This window comes from Heloderma suspectum, chromosome 2 (assembly GCF_057233095.1).
Source record: "Heloderma suspectum isolate Gila_16-S chromosome 2, 16-S_ref, whole genome shotgun sequence".
NCBI classification, from domain to species: Eukaryota; Metazoa; Chordata; class Lepidosauria; order Squamata; family Helodermatidae; genus Heloderma; species Heloderma suspectum.
Window position 1 is genome coordinate 15951484 of NC_139459.1, and position 25793 is coordinate 15977276.

The 25793-nt window shown below is 46.8% G+C and overlaps 1 protein-coding gene across 4 annotated transcripts in view; it reads left to right on the forward strand.

The window, feature by feature from the left end:
- Nucleotides 1-25793, forward strand: part of CTIF (cap binding complex dependent translation initiation factor) — a 228764-nt gene that overhangs the window by 62630 nt on the left and 140341 nt on the right. For 2 of the 4 annotated variants that reach the window (XM_084832016.1, XM_084832015.1), the window contains exons 2-7: nucleotides 7822-8034; nucleotides 11841-11924; nucleotides 18978-19100; nucleotides 21478-21551; nucleotides 22897-23001; nucleotides 24879-24954. In XM_084832016.1, the coding sequence (XP_084688142.1) occupies nucleotides 7855-8034; nucleotides 11841-11924; nucleotides 18978-19100; nucleotides 21478-21551; nucleotides 22897-23001; nucleotides 24879-24954 (642 nt within the window). In that variant the 5' untranslated portion in view covers nucleotides 7822-7854. Of the gene's footprint in view, nucleotides 1-7821; nucleotides 8035-11840; nucleotides 11925-18977; nucleotides 19101-21477; nucleotides 21552-22896; nucleotides 23002-24878; nucleotides 24955-25793 lie in introns of those variants that run through there. The other 2 variants (XM_084832018.1, XM_084832017.1) reach the window with 2 other exon arrangements.

Sequence of the window (25793 nt, forward strand, 5' to 3'; positions counted from 1 at the left end):
AGGGATTCTTGCCCACAGTATAGAATCATAGAATCATAGAATAGTAGGGTTGGAAGGGGCCTACAAGGCCATCGAGTCCAACCCCCTGCTCAATGCAGGAATCCAAGTCAGAGCATTCCTGACAAATGGCTGTCCAGCCTCATCTTGAAGGCCTTCAGTGTGGGATAGCCCACCACCTCCCCAGGTAATTGGTTCCATTGTCGTATTGCTCTTACAGTCAGGAAGTTTTTCCTGATGTTCAGCCGGAATCTGGCTTCCTGTAACTTGAGGCCATTATTCCGTGTCCTGCACTCTGGAATGATCAAGAAGAGATCCTGGCCTTCTTCTCTGTGACAACCTTTCAAGTACTTGAAGAGTGCTATCATATCTCCCCTCAGTCTTCTCTTCTCAAGGCTAAACATGCCCAGTTCTTTCAGTCTCTCCTCATAGGGCTTTGCTTCCAGTCCCCTGATCATCTTTGTTGCCCTCCTCTGAACCCTCCCCAGTTTGTCTGCATCCTTCTTAAAGTGTGGTGTCCAGAACTGGACACAGTACTCCAGATGAGGCCTAACCAGTGCTGAGTAGAGGGGAACTAGTACTTCCCGGGATTTGGAAGCGATGCTTCTATGAATGCAGCCCAAAAGAGCATTTGCCTTTTTTGCAGCCACATCACATTGTTGGCACATATTCAAATTGTGATCGACAACAATTCCAAGATCCTTCTCGCTTGTAGTGTGGTTGAGCCACATATCCCCCATCTTGTAACTGTGCATTTGGTTTCTTTTTCCTAGGTGCAGAACTTGGCATTTGTCCCTATTCAATGTCAGTCTGTTGTTTTCTGCCCGGCGCTCCAGGATATCCAGATCACTTTGAATTTTGTTTCTGTCTTCCAAAGTATTAGCTATCCCTCCCAATTTTGTGTCATCTGCAAATTTGATCAGCATTCCCTGCACCTCCTCCTCCAAGTCATTAATAAAAATGTTGAAGAGCACTGGGCCCAGGACTGAGCCCTGCGGTACCCCACTCGTTACCTCTCCCCAGTTTGAGAAAGTCCCATTGATAAGCACTCTTTGAGTCCGATTCTGTAGCCAACTGTGGATCCACCGGATCATTGTTTCATCTAGCCCACTTTGAGCTAGTTTGCTCATCAGGATATCATGGGGCACTTTGTCGAAAGCTTTGCTGAAGTCGAGGTATATGATGTCTACAGCATTCCCACGGTCTAGAAGGGAGGTGACTTGATCAAAAAATGAGATCAGATTTGTCTGGCAGGACTTGTTTTTGACAAATCCATGTTGGCTTCGAGTAATCACGGCATTGTTGTCAAGGTGCTTCCAGATGGATTGCTTTATGATCTGCTCCAGAATTTTCCCAGGGATTGATGTCAGACTGACTGGTCGGTAGTTCCCAGGTTCCTCCTTTTTACCCTTTTTGAAGATAGGGACAACGTTAGCCTTCCTCCAGTCATCTGGCACTTCCCCCGTCCTCCATGATTTCTCAAAGAGAATAGACAGCGGTTCTGAGAGTTCTTCTGCCAGTTCCTTTATGACTCTAGGATGCAGTTCATCTGGCCCTGGAGATTTGAACTCATTCAAAGTAATTAGGTGTTCCTTGACCATATGCCTGTCGATCTCAAGCTGCAATCCTGCCCCTTCAGCCTGTACTTCGCCTTTGCCAGGGGGGTCATAGACCCTCTTTTGGGAGAAGACTGAGCCAAAGTAGGAATTGAGCACCTCTGCCTTTTCTTTGTCATCTGTTATCGTTTTGCCATCCTTATTTAATAGCTGAACCACCATTTCTTTCCTCGGCCTTTTACTATGCACGTAGCTGAAAAAAGCCTTTTTGTTGTTTTTAACATCCCTTGCTAACCTCAGCTCATTCTCAGCTTTAGCCTTCCTGACGCCATCCCTGCAATTCTGTGCTATCTGCCTGTACTCTTCCTTTGTTACTTGGCCTTCTTTCCTCTTCCTATATGTGTCCTTTTTTGTTTTCAGGTCATCCCTAAGCTTTTTGTGAAGCCACATTGGCTTCTTCTGTTGTCTTCCACCTTTTCTTCTTGTTGGAATTGCTTGTGATTGTGCCTTGAGAATTTCCTTTTTTAAAAGCTCCCACCCATCTTGGACTCCTTTTCTCGCTAGCATCGCTTGCCATGGGACCTTACTGATCATTGTTCTGAGTTTATGAAAATCAGCTTTCCTAAAATCCAGGGTACGCGTTTGACTACACTTGGCTTTTGCTTCCCTTAGAACCAAGAACTCAAGTACAACATGGTCGCTTTCCCCCAGAGTTCCTGTAACTGCTACTTTATCCACTAAGTCATCTCTGTTGGTTAGGATCAAGTCAAGGATAGCCGATCCTCTAGTTCCTTCCTCTACTTTCTGTAGGAGGAAGTTATCTGCCACACAAGTCAGGAATTTCCTGGAGGGGCCATGTTTTGTAGAATTTGTCTCCCAACAAATATCAGGGAAATTGAAGTCCCCCATTACTACTACATCATGCTTCCTTAAAACATTGGCTATTTGCTTTTCAAAAGTTTTATCCTTGTCTTCTCCTTGATTGGGTGGCCGGTAGTAGACTCCGACCACCAGGTTCCTTTTATTCTTTGCTCCATTTATTTCAACCCAGATGCTCTCGATGGGGCTACCAAGCTCCTCCTCCAGTATTTCTGTGCAGAGATATGTATTTTTCACATACAGTGGAACCCCACCTCCCTTTCTGTTCCTCCTGTTCTTTTTGAACAAGTTATATCCTTCAATTGCTGTATTCCAGTCATGAGAGTCATCCCACCAAGTCTCAGTTACTCCTAATTTCCCTCCTGTATTAAGAGTTCAAGTTCGTTCTGTTTGTTTCCCATACTCTGGGCATTAGTATATAGACATCGAAGACCATGTGCTTCATAGTCTGGCTTTCTTCCTACATGTGTCTGAAGACTATTATTGGGCGCTATCAGAGCTGTTCTCTCCATTGCAGTGCATGCGCCTATGATGTCCATTGTTACCCCCAACATTACATCTCCCTTCCCCGTAGGATTCAGTTTAAAGCCCTTCTGATGAAGTTCTTCATGCTGTGGCCAAACACATTCTTCCCATCCTTTGTGAAGTGCAACCCATCCCTAGCCAACAGCCCATCTTCCAGGAAGTATAGCCCGTGGTCCCAGAATCCAAATCTCTCTCGTCGGCACCACCTTCGTAGCCAGTCATTCACCCGGAGTATTTTTCGTTCCCTTTCTATCCCTCTTCTAACTACTGGAAGGATGGATGAGAAAACTATCTGGGCCCCAAAGTTCTTGAGTTTCCTTCCCAAAGCTTCAAAGTCTGACATGATCCCTTCGTAGCTCCGCTTGGCAGTATCATTTGATCCCACATGGATGAGAAGAAAGGGATACCTGTCAGTGGGCTTTATGAGTGCAGGCAACCTTTCAGTCACGTCTCTAATCTGTCCTCCCGGGAGACAACATACCTGGCGAGTCCATGGGTCTTCGCGACATACTTGGGTCTCGATCCCACGCAGCAAGGAGTCTCCCACTACTACCACTCTTCTCTTCTTCTTCTTGTAGGCCTGGGTTTCATCGCCTCTGTTTGACTGACCTTTAGCCTCTTGCTCACTCTCATGCAGGTTCCCCTGTGATTCTTCCTCTGCAGGCTGTCCTCCAGTCTCATCCACAAGTACCTGGAATCGGTTCCACAGCTCCACTGCTTCCACTGGTGCAGAGTGGCGTCTAGTTCTTCTTCTCCTAACTGTCACCCTTTTCCAAGGAGTATCCTCTACTCCATTTTTCTTTTCCTCAGCATTTCCCACTGCCTCATCTTGCTGTTGCTCTTCAAGCTTCTGGTCTGCCCTTTGCTGCTGTAGTTCCCCCATTCTGTCCAAGAACTCTTCGTGTTCTCTTATTCCCCGGAGGGTCGACAGTCGCCGCTCCAGTCCACTTACTTTTTCCTCCAGCAGCGTGATCAACTTGCACTTGTTGCAGGTGTAGGCCATGTTGTTCTCAGGCAAGAAAACAAACATTGCACACACCTTGCAGGTCACCACCACTGGAGAGTCTTGTCCTTCCATAGCCTCTTTTCCCTTTTTGTGTCTAGCTTTGTGATTGTTCTAGACTAGCCTGTGCCTGCTCCTCTACTCAGTAGAGGTTAAAAGCAGAGTCCCACTGGTGTGAAAGTGTGTGTTACAAGACAAATAAATGGAAAAAAGTTAGTTAAAATAAAAAATAAAAATAATAAAAAAAAATGTTAGGGGCCTCCCCCTTGACCTCCCCTGCCGAACTCCCCTGGCCAACTCCTGTTTGCTCCCCCTGTTCGCTCGCCCTCTGGGAGCTTGCCTGCTTCTGTAGTCCCTGGACCAGCTGGAGCAGCTTGCTCTGCTCTGCTCTGCTCTGCTCTGCTGGGAGGCGGGAAACAGACTGAAGCTTCCCGCCCAGTCAGCTGCTGGGAGTACTCAGGCCACACCCCTCCAATTCAGTTGGAGCTCTCAGAAGCACCTGGTGAGCTCACAGCCAATCAGAAGGATAAAGGGCAGCCCCCTGGGCTTCCTGCAGCCCACTTACCTCTTAGCCTCTGTCTCCTTTGTCTCCTTTGTCTCTTCAACCACTGCAACTCCCCTGGCCAACTCCTGTTTGCTCCCCCTGTTCGCTCGCTCTGTTCGCTCGCTCTCTGGGAGCTTGCCTGCTTCTGTAGTCCCTGGACCAGCTGGAGCAGCTTGCTCCGCTCTGCTCAGCTGGGAGGCGGGAAACAGTAGTAGATATGATGGTCACCTGAATTAAATTCGCCCATGCCTGTCCATTTTAGTTCGCTGATTCCCAAGATGTCGATGTTCAATCTGCTGGGAAAGACTGAAGGCAAAAGGAGAAGGGGACGGCAGAGGATGAGATGGCTAGATAGCATCACGGATGCAATGAATATGAACGTGAGCACGCTCCGGGAGAGAGCGCAGGACAGGAGGGCCTGGCGTGCTGTGGTCCATGGGGTCACGAAGAGTCGGACACGACTGAACGACTGAACAACAACAACAAAGCTTACCTTGATTCATTGATCTTACATTCCAAGTTCCTAAACAATATTGTTCTTTACAGCATCAGATTTTCTTTTCACCACCAGACACATCCACAGCTGAGTGTCCTTTCGGCTTTGGCCTAGCCGCTTCACTCTTTCTGGCGCTACTTGGAAATACCCTCTGCTCTTCCCCAGTAGAAGAGCATTGGACACCTTCCGACCTGAGGGGCTCATCTTCCGGCGTCACCTCTTTTAGCCTTGTGATACGTTCCATGGGGTTTTCTTGGCAAGAATACTGGAGTGGGTTGCCAATTCCTTCTCCAGTGGACCACATTTTGTCAGAACTCTCTGCCATGACCTGTCCGTCTTGGGTGGCCCTGCACGGCATAGCATATGGCTTCACTGAGTTACGCAAGCCCCTTCGCCACTAGATGCAATAAGACCAATTCTTACCATCTTATGTTCAGCGCATAATTGCAGCCGGCAATCCCAGATTTTCAGCAGATGCATGAACGAAAACGGTGAGCTGGACATCCAGGGACGCTTACCATTTGCAGTCACGGTTGTGGAGTCAGCGCTTCAGTCCGTACCACTGTGCTCAAGAACCAGTTAATTATTTACCCTTCCATCACCCCCTGTGCCGTGCTCATTCAAGTTCCCATATGTCATGCCTGGCTCGGCATTGTCCGGCTGACAGTTCTGCAATAAGAGCCATAGAGAGTGGCAGCCTTTTTATGGCTTCTCTCTATTGTAGTGCAGCACAGAGAGGCACAATGGGCTGTGCTTTCATGTCGAGGTTTAAGCAAAACCTTTGTTGCCTCGTATTTCTTTTGGGATCTCCCTGAAACGTTGCAAGGCAGAGCTGGAGATTCTCTCCACTTTTTCCAGTTTGAAGAGCTCCGGCCCTTTTTGCTTCATCTGATGCTGAGCCTTTGTCAATCCCCCCCCCCCATGCCTTTGTTTGTTGACCTCAGTGGTGCAGTTGGGACTCTGGACTTAATGGTCTTACAGGGGGACCCCACTTTAGATGGCAATGAGTATTAAATCCCATACTTCAGAATGCGGTAGGCCAGGCTTGAGGCCTTTGGGGGCCCTCCTGCTTATTCTGCTGAGATGAGCCCCGGACGTCTGCCCCAGAGTCTGACCCTGGGGGCACTGACCGTTGACCTTGGCAACTGATTGCCTTATTCAGCCATCTTTTGCTTGCCACTGGACCCTAAGCATAAATAGTCATTCAAATTACTAGTAACTATGGATTGCCTTCGAGAAGTGAAGGAATATCCCCGGATGCAAGGATGGATAAAAGTTTGTAAAGGAGGAGGTGCCGCATCCTTCCCATCTGTCACACTGTGTTCTGTGTGGCACGTCCCATTTTGAGTCCTGTGTTCCAGACTGCCCTGCAAATTGTCCCCGTAGGGCCCAAACAGACGTTCCTTTAAAGCTGTGTCTAGCTAGCAGTGACGTCTTTTGTTCATTTTTACTCTAGAGTAGGTGCAAGGGACCTGATCTGGATCTTAAAAGCCTCTACTACCCCCCATGCTAGGGTCCTTCTCCAAAGTGGAGCCCCTGTGCCTGCTGTAGAGTTTGTTTTTAAATAAAGAAAATATGTTGCCGCTAGACATAGGTTTAAAATAATGCCTGTTTTGACCCATAGAAGAACAAATTCTATTTATCAGTTACAAGTGTGGTTTGGCTTGGGCTGGGTGGAAGGTTGTAGAAGTCACATTTTGAGTGCAAAGTGCAGGAGTGTCCCATTTTTCAGACAGTGCTAGTAATTAGGATGTTTGGGATCATTTATGTACCAGTGGCTTTCTGACACATGTGGAAGTAAGGTACCAATCTTGTCATCCCATTAATCAGAATTTGAGCGTGTGGGATGTTTTGATGATATACAGGGGAGATGGAACATTGTGGTTGTGGAAGGAGCAGAGATCAGTGCTAAAAACATAAGAAGAGCCCTGCTGGATAACACCCTCTTGTCCACCATCTTGTTTCCAACAGGGCCAACCTGATGCCTCCATAAAGCCCACAACCTGGGCATGTAGGCAACAGGCCTTTTCTGTCCTCACATCTGATATTAAGAACATAAGAATAGCCCTGCTGGCTCAGACCAAGGGTCCATCTAGTCCAGCATTCTGTTCACACAGGGGCCAACCAGCTGTCGACCGGGAACCCACAAGTAGGACACGAGCGCAACAGCACCCTCCCACCCATGTTCCCCAGCAACTGATGTACATAGGCTCACTGCCTCTGGTACTGGACGTAGCAAGTAGCCATCAGGACTAGTAGTCATTGATGGCCTTCTTCTCTTACCACCTCTGATTTAGCAGTTAAGATTTGATAGAAGCATTTGATAGGAGCCATAAGCATTTGATAGAAACTGCCAATATAGTTGGTCTTTCTAACCATGAGAACTAGAAACGTGTGTGTGCGTGTGCGCTTAAATGGAAGCACAGAATCTCAGGATTTAAGAACATAAGAAGAGCCGTGCTGGATCAGACCATAGCCCTATGCAGTCGAGCCTTCTGTTCCCACAGTGGCCAACCAGATGCCCCAATGGGAAGCCCACACAAGACATGAGTGCAACATCACCCTCCTGCTCATGTTCGTCTGCAACCAGTGTTCAGAGGCATATGGTCTCAGATTCTGGAGGAAATATATAGCCATCATGACTAGTAGCTATTGATAGCCTTATCCTCCATAAATAGCCTTGTCCTCCATGCATAGCCTTATCACTTAAAATCTAATTAGTTTTGAAGGGGAAGGGAATGGAGTGTTCAGTTTCTCAGATTGTGTATAAAAGACACTGGCTTATAGTTTCAATTATCTGTTCTCCCCCTTTCCCCCTCAGTCCCCTTCTGTTCCTGGTTCCTTATCCAGAGTGATGGAAAATTCTTCCGTGGCTTCAGCCTCGTCTGAGGCAGGGAGCAATCGTTCGCAAGAAATCGAGGAGCTGGAGCGGTTCATCGACAGCTATGTTTTGGAGTATCAAGTCCAAGGCTTGTTGACCGACAAGACGGAAGGGGACGGGGAGAGTGAGAAAACGCAGTCCAACGTCTCGCAGGTTGGTCCAGAATGGCAAGTCATACCAAGGATGGGAAATTGGAGTTACAATTTACAACAAAGCAGGTGTCTTTCTTTAGAGCAGAGGGACCAAATGGTGGCCAAACCCCATCTTGGGTCCCTGTTATCTATTCCCTGGGACCTCATGAAATGTTAATCAACATGTGATAATGTTTGCCCTCAGTTGCACTCAAAAGAAGAAATGTTTTCAGGGTGCAAGCAAAATGTATTTGTTTGTTACATGGTCCTGGTTCTCCAGGACCAGTGTTGGGACTCAGCACCCTCAGGCAGCTCTGTGCCCTGTCTGGGTCAGCCAGAGGCTGGAGGTGTAAGCCACCATTTTAAAACTCCCTCAATGTAGTATTAGTCAGGTGTATTGTGGGAAAGTAAATAGCAGCCCTCCAAAGTGTGCCAAAGAAACAGAATGTAGAGAAACATTTTAATGTGGAAAATTTGTTAAGGGTGGTTCACAGCTGGCTGCCAGGAACCCAAAAACATAGGAGGCAACCCATCAGAGGGCAGATTGCTGAGCCCCCTCCCCAAACATGTTGCTGGTGAATGCATATAGTCTGTAACTGTGACACTGTTATTGTGAGATGGCATCTGTTTTACGAACATAAGAAGAGCTGTGCTGGATCAGACCAAGGGTCCATCTAGTCCAGTGTTCTGTTCACACAGTGGCCAACCAGTTGTCTGTTGTTATTATGGAACTTGACCACTTGTGAGTAGTGATGTGGGCTTTCCAGAAAATGCTGAATTGGAAAACTTTCCTATGCAAATTAGGCTAAGTTCCATAGGGCAATGTATATCAGAAAATTTTCGGGTTGTATTGGAAAATTTTCTGATGCCTAACTAAGTGATCTAATTTAGTACCTTTATTTTACTTGTGTTTAGTAAAAAAAAGCAAAGCTAAAAAAAGTGCCCCATGTTTGTTTGTTTTGTCCTAGTACCCCACAAGTATTTGACCGGAAGTATTTGAGAGGGGAAAAAGAGAGTGTACTTCCCTTGCATTGTTTAAATATAAGAAAACACACACCGAAGTACTGAAAACCATTGATACACTAATACATTTGAGCAATCCAAAGAATTATATCCTGATTCACATATTCAGCAGAGTTCAACAATCTTCCACTGAGGTTACTGGGGAACCTTCAGTTTTGCTGTCACTATTGAATAGTTATATTTCACATTGAGACATATATGTATTTCAATGACATGTATGTATTCTCTCACATACGTGCTAGGGATCATCACTTGAAAAACATTAATTAGAACTCTGAAAGTGCCCAGCTTGCCTAGTATTGTATTTACAATTGGTATCCATTCATTGTTACTCATAATATTATGAAATGGAAAATTTTCCACAGAAAAACAAAGCACTGAAACGTTTCCCGTGGAGAAATTTCCACCCCACGTTTATTTATTTATTGTTTTGGAGAGCAATCCTCTGGCCCCAAGACAGAGTCTGGGGGCCCATAGGATAGTTCAGATTCCTGGATCCAAGGTGGGAGACAGCACTCCAAGCTCGGACCCAGGTGTCCAAGCTCCCTGCCCTCTTCCCCCTCACAGCTGGTACAGAGAGAACTGCAGTGGCGACCTCAGAGGGAAGGGAAAGGGGTGATCCCAGTGGGTGGGGAGGGGATGGCTTACTCCATATCCCCAGGGCCCCCCAGCCTCTTTCCCTTCCCCTCCTTGACGCCACAGCTAGATCGGTGAAAAAGGCCATCTAACCGAAATACAGAGCAGGAGGAGTGCAAGATGAAGATCGCCTCTGCCACTCCTGCTCTGCTTTGGATGGCCGTAAGCCTCCAAATTCGGAGGCTTAACGCCATCCCCACTGGATTGCGCACTTACTTAAATACTTAATATAATAAAATCCCTAAGCAGGATCACATGACTGCTTGTGGGGAAGGCAGTTGACCTGTACAGTGAAATAAATTTCTGAGCCCTCGTCTGAAGAAGAGAACAGCTCAGAAGGCAGAAGTTGCCCAGCTCTAATGTAGAGAAAATGGTTCTAGAGGACTAGATGTTAGTGCACCTCTTGAGTTAGTTTCTTTCCCCTTGTTGCTTGCTGCTTCAGTGCCCTGCAGAAACCATATTGCTAAATTTGCAGGGGGACTTTCACACTTCTCGGGGACAACCCCAAATGCTGGGGTGGATGGATGACTGGGGACATTCGCTGATCGTACGTGTTGTATTTGGGGTTTAACAAAAAAAAGTCGGGCAAAGGGAAGCAAAGTTTAGAAGGCCTGCTCTCGTCATGCATGCTGCATTTTTGAACTGGGTTCTCTCTTCTCCCTGTGGCATTTGGGGGAGGGGGCATCTCAGCTTACTGAGAGAACATCTGTTTGTTGTTAGCTTCTTCAGTGTTTATGGACAACCATCTTTGCACCCCCTGGCCTGGTTCAGAGGTAATGAGAAACTGTGGCAGCAGCTCCTGACAAAGTCATAAGCTTCCTGTTAAGTCTGGAAGCCTCTCAGTACCTTCTGCCTGCCCCAGGGCATGACAGTGGCTCTCCACCCATGCGGGTCTATCCCTTTGGTGGGCTGTGGCCACGGATGACAAGCACAGCAATTGAGTTTCCCTCTGGAAGACTTTCAGGGGTCCTCCCTGCTCTTCGTCCTGCCTCAGCCACATGGTGGCGGAAAAGTAAGACAGTGTGGTGGGGCATAATATACAAGCAAACTAGAATAGACATTTTCGATGCAATAATCTAATTGCTTAGCGGAATTGCATTTCTCCATTTACAGTGAACAGACCTTATGGGTGAACCTAATGGATGACCCTTGCCATTTTTTGCTGGATAGAAACACAGCCTTCAGGTTCTTCTCCAAGGGGACAGGACCTTCCCTGCATGAGAAAAAGGTTAATGTTGGATATTACAGCTATTGTGACCATGCATCACACAGATGCAGAAGTCAACACATAGGCCTTATTCAGATGGAATACTAAACTGTGGTTTAAACTTTAGACTTCCATGAACAAGCTTGGGTGAGCCTTGGGGTTGCATGCTCCCCGCCCGACTTTTGGGGCAGCCTATGGGAGATAAGCTTTTGCTTCCATTTTTAACTAACAGCAATTTAGGATGATGAGTGAACTTGGACGAACAGTGTTTGGTCTTACACATGGTTTACTGAAACAAGCCAACTTCAAGATGAAGTTTGTGATGCTAGCTTGTTTCAATCAACCATAGCCACAGTTTAGGGTTCAGTTAAGGGTTTGAATGTAATGCAACTGTAGTGAGTTGACAATGGAAGCAAAAGTTTCCAATCTCCTCATTGCCACATCAGAAAGGGCAGGGGGGAGCATTGAAGCTCAAAGTTTGCCCAGCGTCATTCACATAAAGCAAAACCATAGTTCAACTTGCTGTCCGAATGAAGCCATAAACTGCTCTAGAGTCTCTTGTGAAAGCACCCTAAGCCAGTCTATCATAGCTGCTGACCTAGTCACCTGTGGTGAGTAAGAATGTTTTCCAGATGGCCAGAACAGGTAACTCCTGTAAATTGGAAGAGAGAAAAGATCTTCTGTGTTATCAATGAGCTACGAATAGCTGTCATGTGAATAGACATGTGAATAAATGTTTCAGAAACTTTTCTGCACAAACTTGCAGTGCTGGCTTAAGACTTGTCCGTCTGTCATCCCGTCCCCACTGCCTGTCCCCCAGTTTTGAGTCTGAAGGCAATTTCAAGTGGTTGGAAAGGCCAGTGGTTGCAAAGATGCTTGTCTCCTGCTACACATAACTAGCCCTTCAGTGTCTCTCACGCCAATGACTTCACTCAGTGACTTTGTGTTTCCCTCTTTTTCAGTGGACAGCTGACTGTAATGAACAGATAGAGGGCAGTGGTTCCTCCTTCAGAGGCAAGGGCTTAGCACCTCATAATCAAAACCAGGTAAGGAAATAGGATTCGTTAGCCAGAAACGTGTGTGTTCCATGATGCTCTTTTGTGCATTTTCCCCAGTTGCGGACTTTGAGGTTCATATCCAAGCCCTGGGTCCCTTGACAATTTCAAGGCAAGTTTCGCAAGTGGGATATTATGTTCTTGCTGGTGACTGCCTACAAATCTTCCCTTTTAAATTCATCTGACTGTTGAGTTCCAATGTAAGGTTTCTAAGAGCCAAATTACTCATTATGCTAATTGTGAAGTATGAAGCTGGGGCTTGCCTTTCTTTTTTTATATATATACTCTAATGTAAGCATGTGCGGCCTCGATTTGGACTGGGACCACCACACTCTGGGAGCGGGTGGTTAAACCTCTCCCCCACACCATTTGCTTTCTGAAATCCCATACGTGGGATGGGGATGTGGGTTAAAAAGAAAAAATTTCCACTGACCCCAACGGAAACTGTCTTTTGACTGCCCTGCTGGGGGAGGGATTTAGCATAATGTGTAGTTTGGCTCTAGGAAGTATTCTTTGAAGAGGATCACTCTGAAAGTTATCTTGTAGAGGAAGACCTTCTCTCTAGAGAGGCCTTACTTCAGACACACTAATTTGTCATCTCAGGGTGCAATCGTATGGCTGCTAGACAGCGGCTAGAGGGCCGTAGGATTATTCGTTTTTTGGGAACCAGCTTCAGAGCCAGTGCTCCAAGGTTGGTTCCCAGAAAACCACCTCCCCATTCCCCACTGCCTCGTAAGAGGCGTGGTTCGTCCCCAACTCTACGCTCGTAAGAGCAGCACGGAGTGGAGCAAAAGGGGGCGCTTCTGGGGGTGGGGAGGGAAGGGGACAGCGGAAGCGTTGTTATGATGCTTCCTATGTGCCATCCAACCTCCCCCTCGCACAAACTCTGACCCGCTTTGGCTAGAAAGCCGAAATCAGCCATCTAGCCACTAATGCAGGGCATCCAGAGGGCAAAGGAGAAGATCCTTTCCATCCTCCGCCCACCTTGCATTCGATAGTCGGTTGCTTCTGGGTTCGGAGGCGGCCAACTATCTCCATTGGATTGCACCCTCAATTGAGTTGGAGGCAATTCGGACTGCCCCTCCCTCTGCAGTGCAGTCTCCTAGCTTTGCCTGTGTTGTCCTTAGTTTTCTTTCAGGGATGTTTCCCAAACAGTGTTGGCCATGGAAGCTACTGGGAACAGTTTGAACTCTGGTACCTGTACTTACTAGGGCATGAAACCTGAGTTAGCTCAGTCAAAGCAAAGGACTTTGGAAGACAATATAGAGTCCCTGTAATCTTTGATAAGCCTTAGTGTGTTTGCAAGGTAACTTGCTAAACCTGAGCTGCTAGACTGCACAGATCTATGGCTGATGAACACTCCTCACTTAGTTTTGCTGAGGTTTAGTAAAGCTTACTAAATTAGCTCTTTTGCCAAGAAAGCTAATCAGGTGATACCTGCACCAGAGTTAACTAACAAAGAATGATACTTAAATCTATTACTCAGCCTTGAAATACCTTGCAACGTCGTCTTAAGCATGTCTGTTTAAAAAGTAAGCCGCACTGAGTTCATTTCAGCCTGTACCCGCTTACCTGGAAGTAAGCCCCATTGAATACAGTGGGACATACTTCTCGATAGGAATACTTCTCAGTAGGCATACGTAGATTTGTGCTGTTAATATATTTGTATTCAGGAATCTGTATAATCAGGAACATGATATAAATACATGCAGAACGTTATCTACCCGTTCATGGGCCGTGCTGGGCGATCTCCACAATCAACTAGAAGCCCTGGGCAGTATCCAGCTGTGTCATTCGTTAGTGCAAATGACGTTGCACTAGCAGAAACTAGGTTCCAGACTATGCGCAAGAGGAGAATCTAACTAAAGTTAAGTTTGCACAAATGTTGGTTGAGCAAGTGGTTGTGCATTAGGCTTGTGCAACCAGTTGTCTATAACTCTTATGCAACCTGTTTGCATTCTGCTTGCGCAACCCATTGTGCATTCGGTTGCAGAACCAGTTGCACAAGCATAATGGGCAGCCACTTCCCAACAGAAAGATTCAGTGGTGCTCCTGGCTAGTGCTATCTGAGTTTCTGGAATGACACCATTGGATTCTGTCCCCTGTTTCCCTTTGTTAGATTTGGGGGGGGGGGAATGGCAGTGAAGCTTCCATTATTTATTTAATTAGAGGGCAGTCCTATGGCCGCTAGAAAGCAGCTAGATGGCCATAGGATTGTTTGGTTTTGAGGAACTGACCTCAGAGCCCACACTCCGAGGTTAGTTCCCAGAAAACCGCCTCCCCACCCCTGCCACCTCATAGGTGGCACGGATCGTCCCTGGGCTCTGCACTCTCAAGAGCAGCACTGAGCAGGTCAAAAGGGGGCATTTCCAGGGGCAGGGAGTGCGGAAGTGCTGGTATGACACTTCCTATGCATCGTCTGGCCTCCCCTGCTCCAAAGTCCTCCGTCTTGACAGCCGAAATCAGCCATCTAGCTGCAAATGCAGGGTGGGCAGAGCGCGGAGGAGAAGATCCCCTTTGCGCTCCACCCACCCTGTATTGGACAGGTGGTCGCCTCTGAGTTTGGAAGCGGCCACCTGTCATGATAGGATTGCTTCTTTAGTTTATTATTTTTTATTAAATTTATCAACTACCTTTTTTCCTCTTGCAAGGAACCCATGGCAGTTCACATGGTGGTCCTTCTCTCAATTTTATCCTCACGACCCTGTGAACTAGGTTAGGCTGAGGGTCAGTAACTGGCCCAAAGTAACCCAGTGAGCTTCCATGGCCAAGTGGGGACTTGAACCCAGGTCTCCTGAGTCCCAGTCCAAAACTCTCACCACTGCACCACACTGACAGTGCTGGCCTGGAAGGCTAGTTTTACTAAAGCTGAAGGCAGATGTAAATTCTTGAAGAGTGATGGAGCAGTTTGGTAGAGCTGTCACTGCTTTCCAAATACATGTGTCTTTTTCTGTCCCCTGGTGAGCTCTGGAAAATAAACTTCTGTACATTTTTAGTGCATTTCAGTTTGAACCAGGCAGTTCTCGTGGATGTTTATTGATCAGTGCCTGTGACACCAATGACCCAGTTCGCACATTGACAGCAACCCACAGTTAACAAACCCATGGCTTCAAACTCTGAATTATTTGTCCCCTACCCACTTAGAGTTCTGGCTTCAGACATCATGTAAACAGCCAGGGATGGGCAATCTCGCGGTTGTTTATCGCCGCGGACGTGGGTTAGCGGGTACCAGCACACATGCTCGCTCCCACTCCATTTTCAACAACCAACAGTTTTGTCAACCATAGGTTGTTGCCGACATATGAACTGGATCAATATCACAGTGTCCCCTGGATCAGTCTTACAACTCCTTTTTTTTATGTTTGTGATCATTTTTGGTGTGAGTGAGGCTAAGGTATAGGATGAGACTCTCTGTATCTCTCTGTCCCTCTCTCTTTCTCTGTATATGTGTGTGTTTAAGTACATGTATGTATGTATATACCACCATAAAAATAATAAATAATAACTAGCTTTGCTCAGCAACTGCATTGGAACCAGTGAGGCTATTCTAAGGAACAATTATTGCTAATCGTAAATAATAATAATAATAATAATAATAATTTTAATGCATGCAACAAGACATAGGAAGTAAGGAAGTAACATGCAGATCCAGGATTTGATTTGCTGGTATGTTCAAGCTGGAGTCACACTGAGGATGAAGACCACACTGTGACCGCCCCATACAACCACCACCTTACAATGCTTTGTGTATCTTCACCATAACATTTGCTGTTCAAAATGTCCCTGGCAGTGTTGAGGGATCAGGGGAATATGTTTCACAGAGAAAACACTTGAACCCTGAAGATTCAACAGAGGTGTCGAATTCAGTTTAGAAGAAGCTCTGGGGTGCCACATTCCAGTGCTGGGTGAAGGCATGAGCAAAGGGCTAGATACGCCTGATCTCATCTGATCTCGGAAGCTAAGCAGGGTCAGCCCTGGTTAGTACTTGGATGGGAGACCGCCTGGGAATCAGGCTTCCTGCATTGAGCAGGGGGCTGGACTCGATGGTCCTGTAGGCCCCTTCCAACCCTATGATTCTATAAAAATGGGGCGGCTAAAGGGAACAGGGCCAGAAATACCAAAAATGCCGATGTATTGTAGCTTAAATCCCTTGCTGCCAGGAACTAAGCCATAGGAGAGGCATTTCAGCTTTTTAGAATGGGGTGTGCGGGAGGAACTGCACAAAAGCTGGGAAACCACAGAACAGGGAAAGATGTGGGGCCAAGGGAAGGGGGCCATCTGGGGAACCCTGGAGGGCTGGATTGGGACCTCAGACTGGGACATCAGACTTGAGGTTCAACACCACATACTACAGCAAACGTAAGAAGAGCTCTGCTGGATCAGACCAAGGGTCCATCTAGTTCAGCATCCTGCTTCACAAACAGGATGTGAAGGCAACAGTCCTTGTCTGTCACTCGACAACGTCTTGTTGGAGGTGTTCTGCTTCTGAATGTGGAGGTAGGATTTCCTTTGATGTTGTTGTGTTTTTTCCTGTGGTAATGAGGCTGTATGTGTTTATGACTCTTGTAGGGATGTTCGTGCATGAAAGGGCTTTGAAAAACAAGATGCTCATAATCTTTCTAAGAGTCTATTGGTGAAAACCAGTCCTTGTAGGTGTTTTTTTGGCCTACAACTCCCATGATCCCTCACTATTGGCTATGCTGGCTAGGCCTGATGGGAGTTGTAGGCCAAAACATCTGGAAGGCCACACATTGCCCACCTGTATTATAAATTTAGGATTTCGTACATACCTTGGTGGCTACTTGTTTCCCTACATCCCTGCTATATGGCAAGAGTGGCCTTCCTGTGGCACACTAACTTTTAACCACAAGGACATGTGAAAAGTTCTTGGTAGCAACTCCCTTGCTTCTGCCAGCGACTTGCAAAAGACACAAGCTCTTTCTTTGGAAACAAACAAAACAAAAAACACTCCACCCCACAAACAGATGCATTAGTTTTACTATGCAATCCTATGCATGTCTGAGTAGAGTGTGCAGTGGGATTAGGTAAGTGAGGATAGGGTTGCAGCCTTAAAGTGCAGGTCTGTACATGTTTACTCAGACGTAAGCCTCACCAAAATCAATGCGGTTTATTCCCAGGCAAGTGTTCATAGGATTGTAGCCTTAGTTTTAAAACAGGGCTAGAAACAGGGCTAATTACTACACTGCATGTGAATTCTTTGCCATGTGGTAATATTTAGGCATGAGTTTGACATGCAGAATTTGCAGAGCTGCTGGGACGGAGACACTGAAGGGCTGAAGGAGGATGTAGCTGGCTGTAATTTGTATTAATGTCTGGACAGGCAGGTTACTTTGACTAGCTCAAAGATGCCTTTATTTATAATTGTATGAGAGCGGACATAAGAACATAAGAAGAGCCCTGCTGGATCAGACCAAGGGTCCATCTAGTCCGGCATTCTGTTCACACAGTGCACAACCAGCTGCCCACGGGAAACTCACAAGCAGGACCTGAGTGCAACAACACCCTCCCACCCATGTTCCCCAGCAACGGGTGTACATAGGTTCACCGCCTCTGGTAGTGGAGGTAGCATAAAGCCATCAGAACTAGTAGCTGGTGATAGCCTGGTGATTCTCCACGAATTTGCCCAGTCACCTTTTAAAGCCATCCAAATTGGTGGCCATTACTATGTTTTGTGGTAGAAAATTCCATAGGTTAACTATGCGCTGTGTGAAGGAGTCCTTCCTTTTATCTGTCCAGAATCTCCTACCAATCAATTTAATGGGATGACCCCATTGGGTTCTAGTATTGTGAGAGAGGGAGAAAAATGTCTCCCCATTCAGTTTCTTCACACCAGGCATAATTTTGTACACCTCTATCACACCTGTCTTTCCTTCCTTGTCCTTTATTCAGTGTAACGGAATCAAGCTGGGAGTGTGTCCCAAACATCTAGTAGTAACTGATCTTCTGCTGTTTTATGCTGCCTTTTTAAGTCAAGTTGATAGAATCCATATGGAAGACTCTGTGCCTACTGTCGTTCGAAGACAGTCGCTTGTAACATGTGAGGAAAGGAAGATGCTTTGCTCTGCCCACAAAGATCAGTTGCATAAACGTTACCCTAAGCCAGCCTCCCCATGTCTGGTGCCCTCCAGATGTGTTGGACTACAACTCCCAGCATCCCCAGCCAGGCACAGGAGATGCCCATGGAAAAGTAGCTGTCCCCATGTAGGCCCACGTAAAACTAATTATACAAAATAAGCAAAGAGGTGCAAATTTAATGGCATAATTCATGACGCTTTCAGAATTCAGTTTTCCTTGGTGCAGACTTTTGATTTTTCTTTCTTTTTTAAGCACAGAATATATTCACAAGAACAGGAGAAACAGTTTAAAAATTAGGTTCAAACCAGGGACATCTGTGACAGTTCAGGGGTGCTTTCAAGATATGTAAGCCAGAGAGGATGTGATCCAAATAAGTCATGTCTACTAATTCAGGATCACATGCCATTTTTAGCCTTGTAAATAAGCCCACAAAACTTATGTTATGTTTGGGGTTTTTTTACTAACCTGCTAAGAGGCTAGTAATCTGCTAAGAGGCTAGTACTGCTTCAGCTATTGAACGGTGTAGAAATGTAATAAATAAACAAATGTTCTGTGTTTCCATGCTGGCCACAGAGGAGTTGAAAGCCCTGCTTGGATCCCAGCCTCTTAGCAAGTTAGTAAAAAAAAAAACACTTTCTCTCCAACAGCCAGAGAAGGGTAAGAGCTAAGGAACAGGCTTCCGTCTTTGGTAGCTGACAGGGAAACCAAGCAGACTAGAGGGGAAAGAATGGAGAGATCCCTCCCTCCTCCACCAGCCCACTCACTCACCTGCATAGAATTTCGGGTCACCTATGGTGACCAGGTGAATTGTTAAATTCCAGACTGGGCAATTTGAGTGCTCACGCTGGGATATTTTCTGGACTCCCTGGCCCTCCCTTCACCCTTCAAGGGCATTTATGAGCTGTGGTAAGTTGTGCTTGACTAAAGTGAGCTGTTTGTTGTTTCCAGGAAGAGTGGGATCACAGCAGCAGTGGCAGCTCAGGATCCAGGCCTAGTTCAGGCTCCAGGCATGGGTCTGTATCAAGGTCTGACGGCCGAGGGAGAAGCAGCCAGTTCAGGCATTCAACCAAGGTATCCTCTGGTGGTGGTGATGGTGATGAAAGGCAGACTAGGAGAGCTGGAAATGGTGTCTCATATGTTGGGTGCTGTTCGTTGTAGGCCTTGTTCTTTAAGGGCATGATCCTTTCGTGTGTGTGTTGTATGCATCTGTTGTTGAACAAACTAGTCCTTGCTTCTCAATAAGGGGCGACATTCTGCCACCACAACACCCCAGAATTCTGCCATTTAGAATCAGCTGCAGTGTAAATGACACACCTGTGCACATTTACATGAAATTCCATCATTTTCCTGGGTCACCCAAACTCAGGATTTAGAGGTTTATGTTTCTAATTAGTTTTTAACATCTTCATCTGGAGAAGGAACTTGGATGGCAGGGGGAGGCAACCTTTTGGGCCCATGGGCACATTTGGAAGTTTGAGAAACTGTCCTGAGCACAACCACAAGATGGCTGCCATGGGTGGACATGGATAGTCACAAAGGACAACTAACCTGCCCAGAGGCATTCATGGGAAATTAAGATGGCAGCAGCTAGAGTCTGCTAATTCACTTTGAACCAGTTTCAGCTGCCAATAAGAAAATATGAAAATACTTTTAAAATAAAAATTGGGAGGAGTAGGATGTCACAGTGCTCAGCTAAGAAGGTGTCTGGGGGCTCACTGGTGCCTGTGACTACCATGTTACTTACCCTTGGTGTATGGAATACAGATAGATGGTAGCCAGGGGAGAGAATCAGGCAGCTGACCTGGGAGAAGCTCTATCCTCTGACATCTTAAAAATGAAACTCCAGCCATACCTCCTGTACTTTCTGACTCTTTTTAGCAGAAAAATACACATACTGTTCTCTTTTTCTCACTGATGCTTTTTTTTTTTTAAAGATAGTGTACATAAAAAGAGAACATGGGTGCTGTAAATTAAAAAGAAAAAATTTGTATAGAAGAACAAAAAAAGAAGTATACCAGCAGCAATCACGAAAATGCCTACGTTTCTTCTCAACAGATTTAACCTAGTTCTGAAACCATTGCTAGTGAAATGCTCAACTCCCTCTGGATTGAGTGTAAAAGATTACCATTTTAACTGATAACTTAATATCATAAGTCTATTTTTGCAAGACGTGCATAGGCCAGTTTCCAAAATTTCCCAGGCTTTTAGAGAGAGAAAAACTAAATGTAGGGGGCTCTTTTTGAACCCCAGTATTCCCGTCATTTGGGGTTTTACTGTTCAAAATAGATACTTCCCATCCCATTTTTAGACCCGTGTGCTGTCGCAGAAGTTTGACCATGTGCACACATGCTCAGTATCCTGAGGGAACTTGGCAGCCAGGACTGATGCTGGCAACTCCTGTGAGTGGAAGGTACAGAGGACAAATGAGAAAAATGTAGGGGAAGACAGGGCTGGCATCAAGGGTAGACATGGTCGGGCACTTGCCAAGGGCACACACCCTAGTAGGGGCCCACTGACAAGACCCCCCCCTGGAGTTTCTCCTCCTCTTCACCCTTACCTCTTCACCTCTTCACCCTTACCAGAGCAAGACCTGCCTCTTGCTCTGGCCCAAACATCAGTGGTGGTGAGAAGGAGGTGCAGGTGATGTCATGGCCTGCTTGCTCACTGGCTCTTTGCCTGTCAAGCAAGCTAGTGGGAGCAATGATGAAAAAGAGGAGAAGGAACAAGAGCAGCTGGGGACTTTGGCACTGAGAAGGTCGACTCACTGAGGAATAGGACCCACTGAGGGTGTCTTGCCCAAGGACCCTCAAAAACCCGGCTCTGGCACTGAGGGAAGGGATGGGTACTACCTGAGTAACACTCAGGTGCAGGCCTGGACAACCTGCCCACCAAGCCAAACGCAGCTCACCCCAGGCGACGAAAAATTGGAGGTGGCCTGTATTGGCTTCTGTACTCTGCTGGTGAAGTGGGCTTGTTAGTCATAGGCTGTGTGGCCCTGCTCTTAATGTCTTATCAACTCAAATGTTGCATTAGGCTCCAACCTGTGCGCCCGTCACCGTGATGGAGAAGATAACAATTCTCTGAATGAAAAATTTCCCGCCACAACTGTGTTTCGGCTGGAACATCTTACTGATCACCTGTTTACACAGTTTCTTGAAGCTTCATCCACCAGAGATCATGATCCTTCCATTGTTCACATCGTTTCTGGTTAGATGAAAGAGAAGTGAGGGAAAGGCCCCTGATCTTGCTAGGATCAACTGCTTCAGCACTCTTCATCCTGCCGCTCATTCTGTGAGTGGCAAAGGGTGATAACTAGATCTGCGTTGAGCGATCTCGGATCTGCAGCAGGTTTCAAATGCAACCTGTTCACCCATTTTTCTAGTCCAGCGTCCAAGCAGTATCGCTTGAAAATTAATACAGATTTTTTTTTCACTCTTCTTTTTTTCAGAATGGCAACAAAGACAATTCCCTGGACATGCTGGGAACAGATATCTGGGCAGCCAATACTCTTGAGTCCTTCAGGTGAGCTTGTTTTTTTAGAGGGCGCTATCCCACCTCTTTCTGCTCGATAGCCTGCTAAACTTGCTTGCTTGCTTCCCATCCTTCTAATCACACCACTGTAAAGTCTTCCACTGATATGGCTTTCTTGTTGGTGAAGAGAGGCAGGACGGAGCCAGGGCCGGCATCAAGGGTAGGCATGGTTGGGCACCTGCCGAGGGCCCGCACCCCATCAGGGGCCCACTGACAAGAGCCCCCTGGAGTTGGTCCTCTTCACCATTGCAGCCTGCTTGTTCACCTGCTTCTCGCTGTGGCCCAGACAGCAGCAGTGTTGTGAAGGAGGAGCAGTAAATGCCACTGCCTACTTGCCCCATGCCTGTCAAGCAATGATGAAGAAGAGGAGGAGAGGAGCAATAGCAGCAGGGGACAATGGCAGTGAGAAGGTCGACCAGTTGACGGAGGGGCCCATTGAGGGGGTCTCGCCCAGGGGCCCTCAGAAACCTGGAGCCACCACTAATGACTAACTTAAGCCCATTCATTTCACTGAGTCTACTCTACACAGGAGTAACATTGGATACTACCCAGTAGCTCCAACTGTAGTTCATCTTTTGTGCTGACTAGTTTCTGGTGTTGCTCAATTCAACAAAGTTGTTGTTGCTGCCTTTAAAGTAGGGCCATAACATTTTAGACAGTTTTAGATCACCCTTCCCCAACCTGGTGCCCTCCAGATGTTTTGGACTACAACTCCCACAATCCCTGACCATTGCCCTACTGGCTGGGGATCATGGGAGCTGGAGTCCAAACCATCTGGGGGCACCAGGTGACAGGTGCCATCTTCAGCTCAAACTAGACATTAATTATGAAGAATTTAGCTGCGCCTCTCTTTTTACCCCAGAGTAAATTCACGTGGCCCTTATCTGGATTGGGACCACTGCTGCTTATTGGGAGGGGAGGATTAAAATCCCCCCCCCCCCCGGAGCCATTTAGTTTCTTAAATTACACATGCCCACAGATGCACACCAAGGTTTTAAAGAGAGAAAAAGCCACCAATGGAGGATTTTCTTTTTAAAAAACTCTGCACATGGGGTGGTGTGTGTGTGTGTGTGTGTGTGTGTGTGTGAAGGCTGTCCAGACCGGCGACCTCATACTGTCTCGGGCAATGATGCATGTTTCCATTCCGTTCTGTGCAGAGAGAGGGCTTAGAGGCTCAAGTTCATACAGCCCTGGTTGGACTGTCCTCCAGACAATCTAAGAAATGAACCGTGAGGTTGGTGGTTCCTTCAAACCCCAGATCCCCTATCAAATGCATTCATCATTTTACAGCGTGTTTAATTCCAGGTATTCTCTCGCTGTCATTCTTTCTTCCTAGTGGTGCCACTTGGGACTTGCAGCCTGAAAAACTTGACTTCACACAGTTCCACAGGAAGCTCCGCAACACCCCCAAGCATCCGCTCCCACACATAGACAGGGAAGGGTAAGTGGCCGCATTTGTGCGGACGTGCTTGAACTTCGAACTTAGGTTCTAACTGGGAGGGAAGGATATACGGACTGTGGAAAATCTGTTCCATCTGTGTTTCGCGGATTGTCAGGTGCCTTTCGTTCTATTGCCCACCCATTGACAGAATCGGATTTTTTTGTTTGTTTCAGAATTTGCACAGATGCGCGGATGCCAATTTGTGCAAATTCACACGTGGAAAAATGCACACACCCCCATGCACAAATTTCCCCCAAATGCACATTTTCATGCTATAGCCCACAGGGGGAAAGCACATTTTTGGGCCGTTTTTAAAGTTTGTGCATATTTTTCTATGACACATTTTGCACAAAATTCCCAAAGGTTAGAAAAATGGTCTGCAAGTCTGCAGAATCCACCTGACAGGGAAAAGCCAGTCTGCTGCAGAATCCGTGGGTCAGATTCATACAAATCCAAACTCATTTGGTTCTGCTGCGGATTTCTCCGACATCCCTATTGGGAGGTGCAACATCTTCAGAGGTTGTATTCTATTGTACAATTTGATTGTATTCTACAATTGTATTTTAATGGATAATCATTGTAGCAGCTTCAAATTTTGAATGTTTAAATTCTATTGTACGTTTTTGAGAGCCTTTTGAAGAAATTTAAATCATCTTCATCATCTGTATTCAAGTTGGGAACCCACAAATGGTTGGCTGCTTATAAAGGGTCTATAATATTACCAAGAATAAGTGAAGGACCCCTAACAAAATGTTGCAGTGCGTTACCATCCCCTAACAGGAATGCTCCGTTTCAGGACATTGTGCAGAGTGGGATGGAAGCCTTGTAGTGCCGATTGGGGTTCATAGATGGGACATAAAGGTTTCAAGAAATGAGAAACTGTTCCCCCTGCCCTTCCCATGCTGTGCTATGATACATTAAGAGCGCAATCCTATCTAGTTAGGTGGCCGCCTCCAAACTCTGAGGCAACCGCCTATCCAAAGCAAAGCAGGAGAAGCACAGAGGGGATCGTTCCCTCCGTGCATCTCCTGCCTTCTTTTTCTGCTAGACAACTGATTTTGGCTGTTTAGCCTCGGGAGGGCAGAGCAGGGAAGGATGCTGCTGTACAACACATTGGATGTGTCGTACAGGCAGCTACGATCTCCCCGCCCGGGAATGCCCCCAGCCATGCCCCTTTCCGGCCCCTCCACATTCCTCTTGCAAGCATGGAGGACAAGCCTGAGGCAGCGTGGAAGTGGGGGAAGTTAGAGCACGGGCTCTGAGGTCGGTTCCTGGAAAACAGCATATCCTATGGCCGTCTAGGTGCTGTCTAGTGGCCATAGGATTGCTCCTTAAAGGGCTGTGAGCTATGAACCTGATCATTTTATTGCTATTTAGTGGGGGAGGGATGTTTCTGGAGATGGGGAAAGGGAGAAGGTTGTCTTTTTAACTTTCCACCACTCCTGAAACCTCCTGAGATGTCATGTGGGGGGCAGGGGGTTAAGCCTTATGGCACGCATGTCCCCTGAACATAATGCCCCTTACATGACCCTATGAAGCTGTTGAGGGCTCAAGCAGTACCATCCCCCCCACTTCCAATTTCCTTTCCACCCCCCCTCAGCTGACATCCCTCAACATTCTGTAGGTTCTGGAAGTCACTTAACTGTGGGATCATTTGGAAAGTGGTTGTTTGTTTGTTTGTTTCTTTTTCATCTAAGTTACTAATCAATACAATTCTGCATACTTATAGAGCGCTCCTAGAGTCTTGTCCATAGCAGCTCTCTGTTGCCAAAATGTTTTGAGAAACACCTCTTGGTTTCTTTTATCCTGTGTAAGCCACTGTCCGTAAGGCCATGCACGAATTCATTTTCACGGCCTCTTCTCTGTCCCTGACTCAGGATTGGAAAAGGAAAATGTGAGGATGGAGATGGAATCAACTTGAATGACATAGGGAAGGTTCTCCCAGCCTGGCAGGTAAGTGGGTTTTTTTTCTTTCCCCCAGGCACTGTGTGTATGCCTGGCCTGTGCATGGCATTTAGTAGCGATGAGGGCCATTCAGCCCCCAAGCTCTGACTGTATCTGAAATACTTGCCAAGCCTCTGGTGCTTTTCAGATGTTTGTTCTCTGCACTGGAATGAATGCAGCCGTTTTTAGCACCTCGGGTGCTCGGAAAAGGTGTCTGCAATGATGGGATTGCAGTGCAGGGGCAGCGGTTTTGAACCACCTCTAGCCTGAGCCATCACCCCCAAGGCAAGCTGAGAATAGCCCCAGCAGGAGGGAGAAGAGCTTGCTTCACTCTATCCAGTCAAATTCTTCAGCCAGAGCCTCCAAACTTTGTACCTCACCCAGCACAGAGAAAGGCTAAAATGCCTGGGCATGGGACAATGATGTCTGGGGGCGTAGCTCTGCCCACCAATGCTGTCCAGCCCATAGAGGGCCTGGTGGGGGTGGCAGTCTGGCCCCCCACTCCAATACTGTTCAGCCTTCCCCCAACCTGGTGCCCTCCAGATTCCAATTCCCATCATCCTATGCCAACGTGATTTGGGAAGGCTGTTATATTGCTTCCATGCCAGATTAGTTTGCATGGCTTCCCTCAAAGAATCCTGGGGATTGTAGTTGGGTGACTGTGTTGTGAATTCTCTGTTTAGAGTTCTCTCCCTACCTTGCAGAACTACAGTTCCCAGAGTCCCTGGGCAGGGGGAATGACTGTTGAAGCAGTTTAGGTCAGTGATGCCTATGCTCAAAACTTATTTTCTATTGTAGTTGTCTGGGAGTAGAATGGCTATTTCTGAGTTGAGATGGTGCCATCTGGT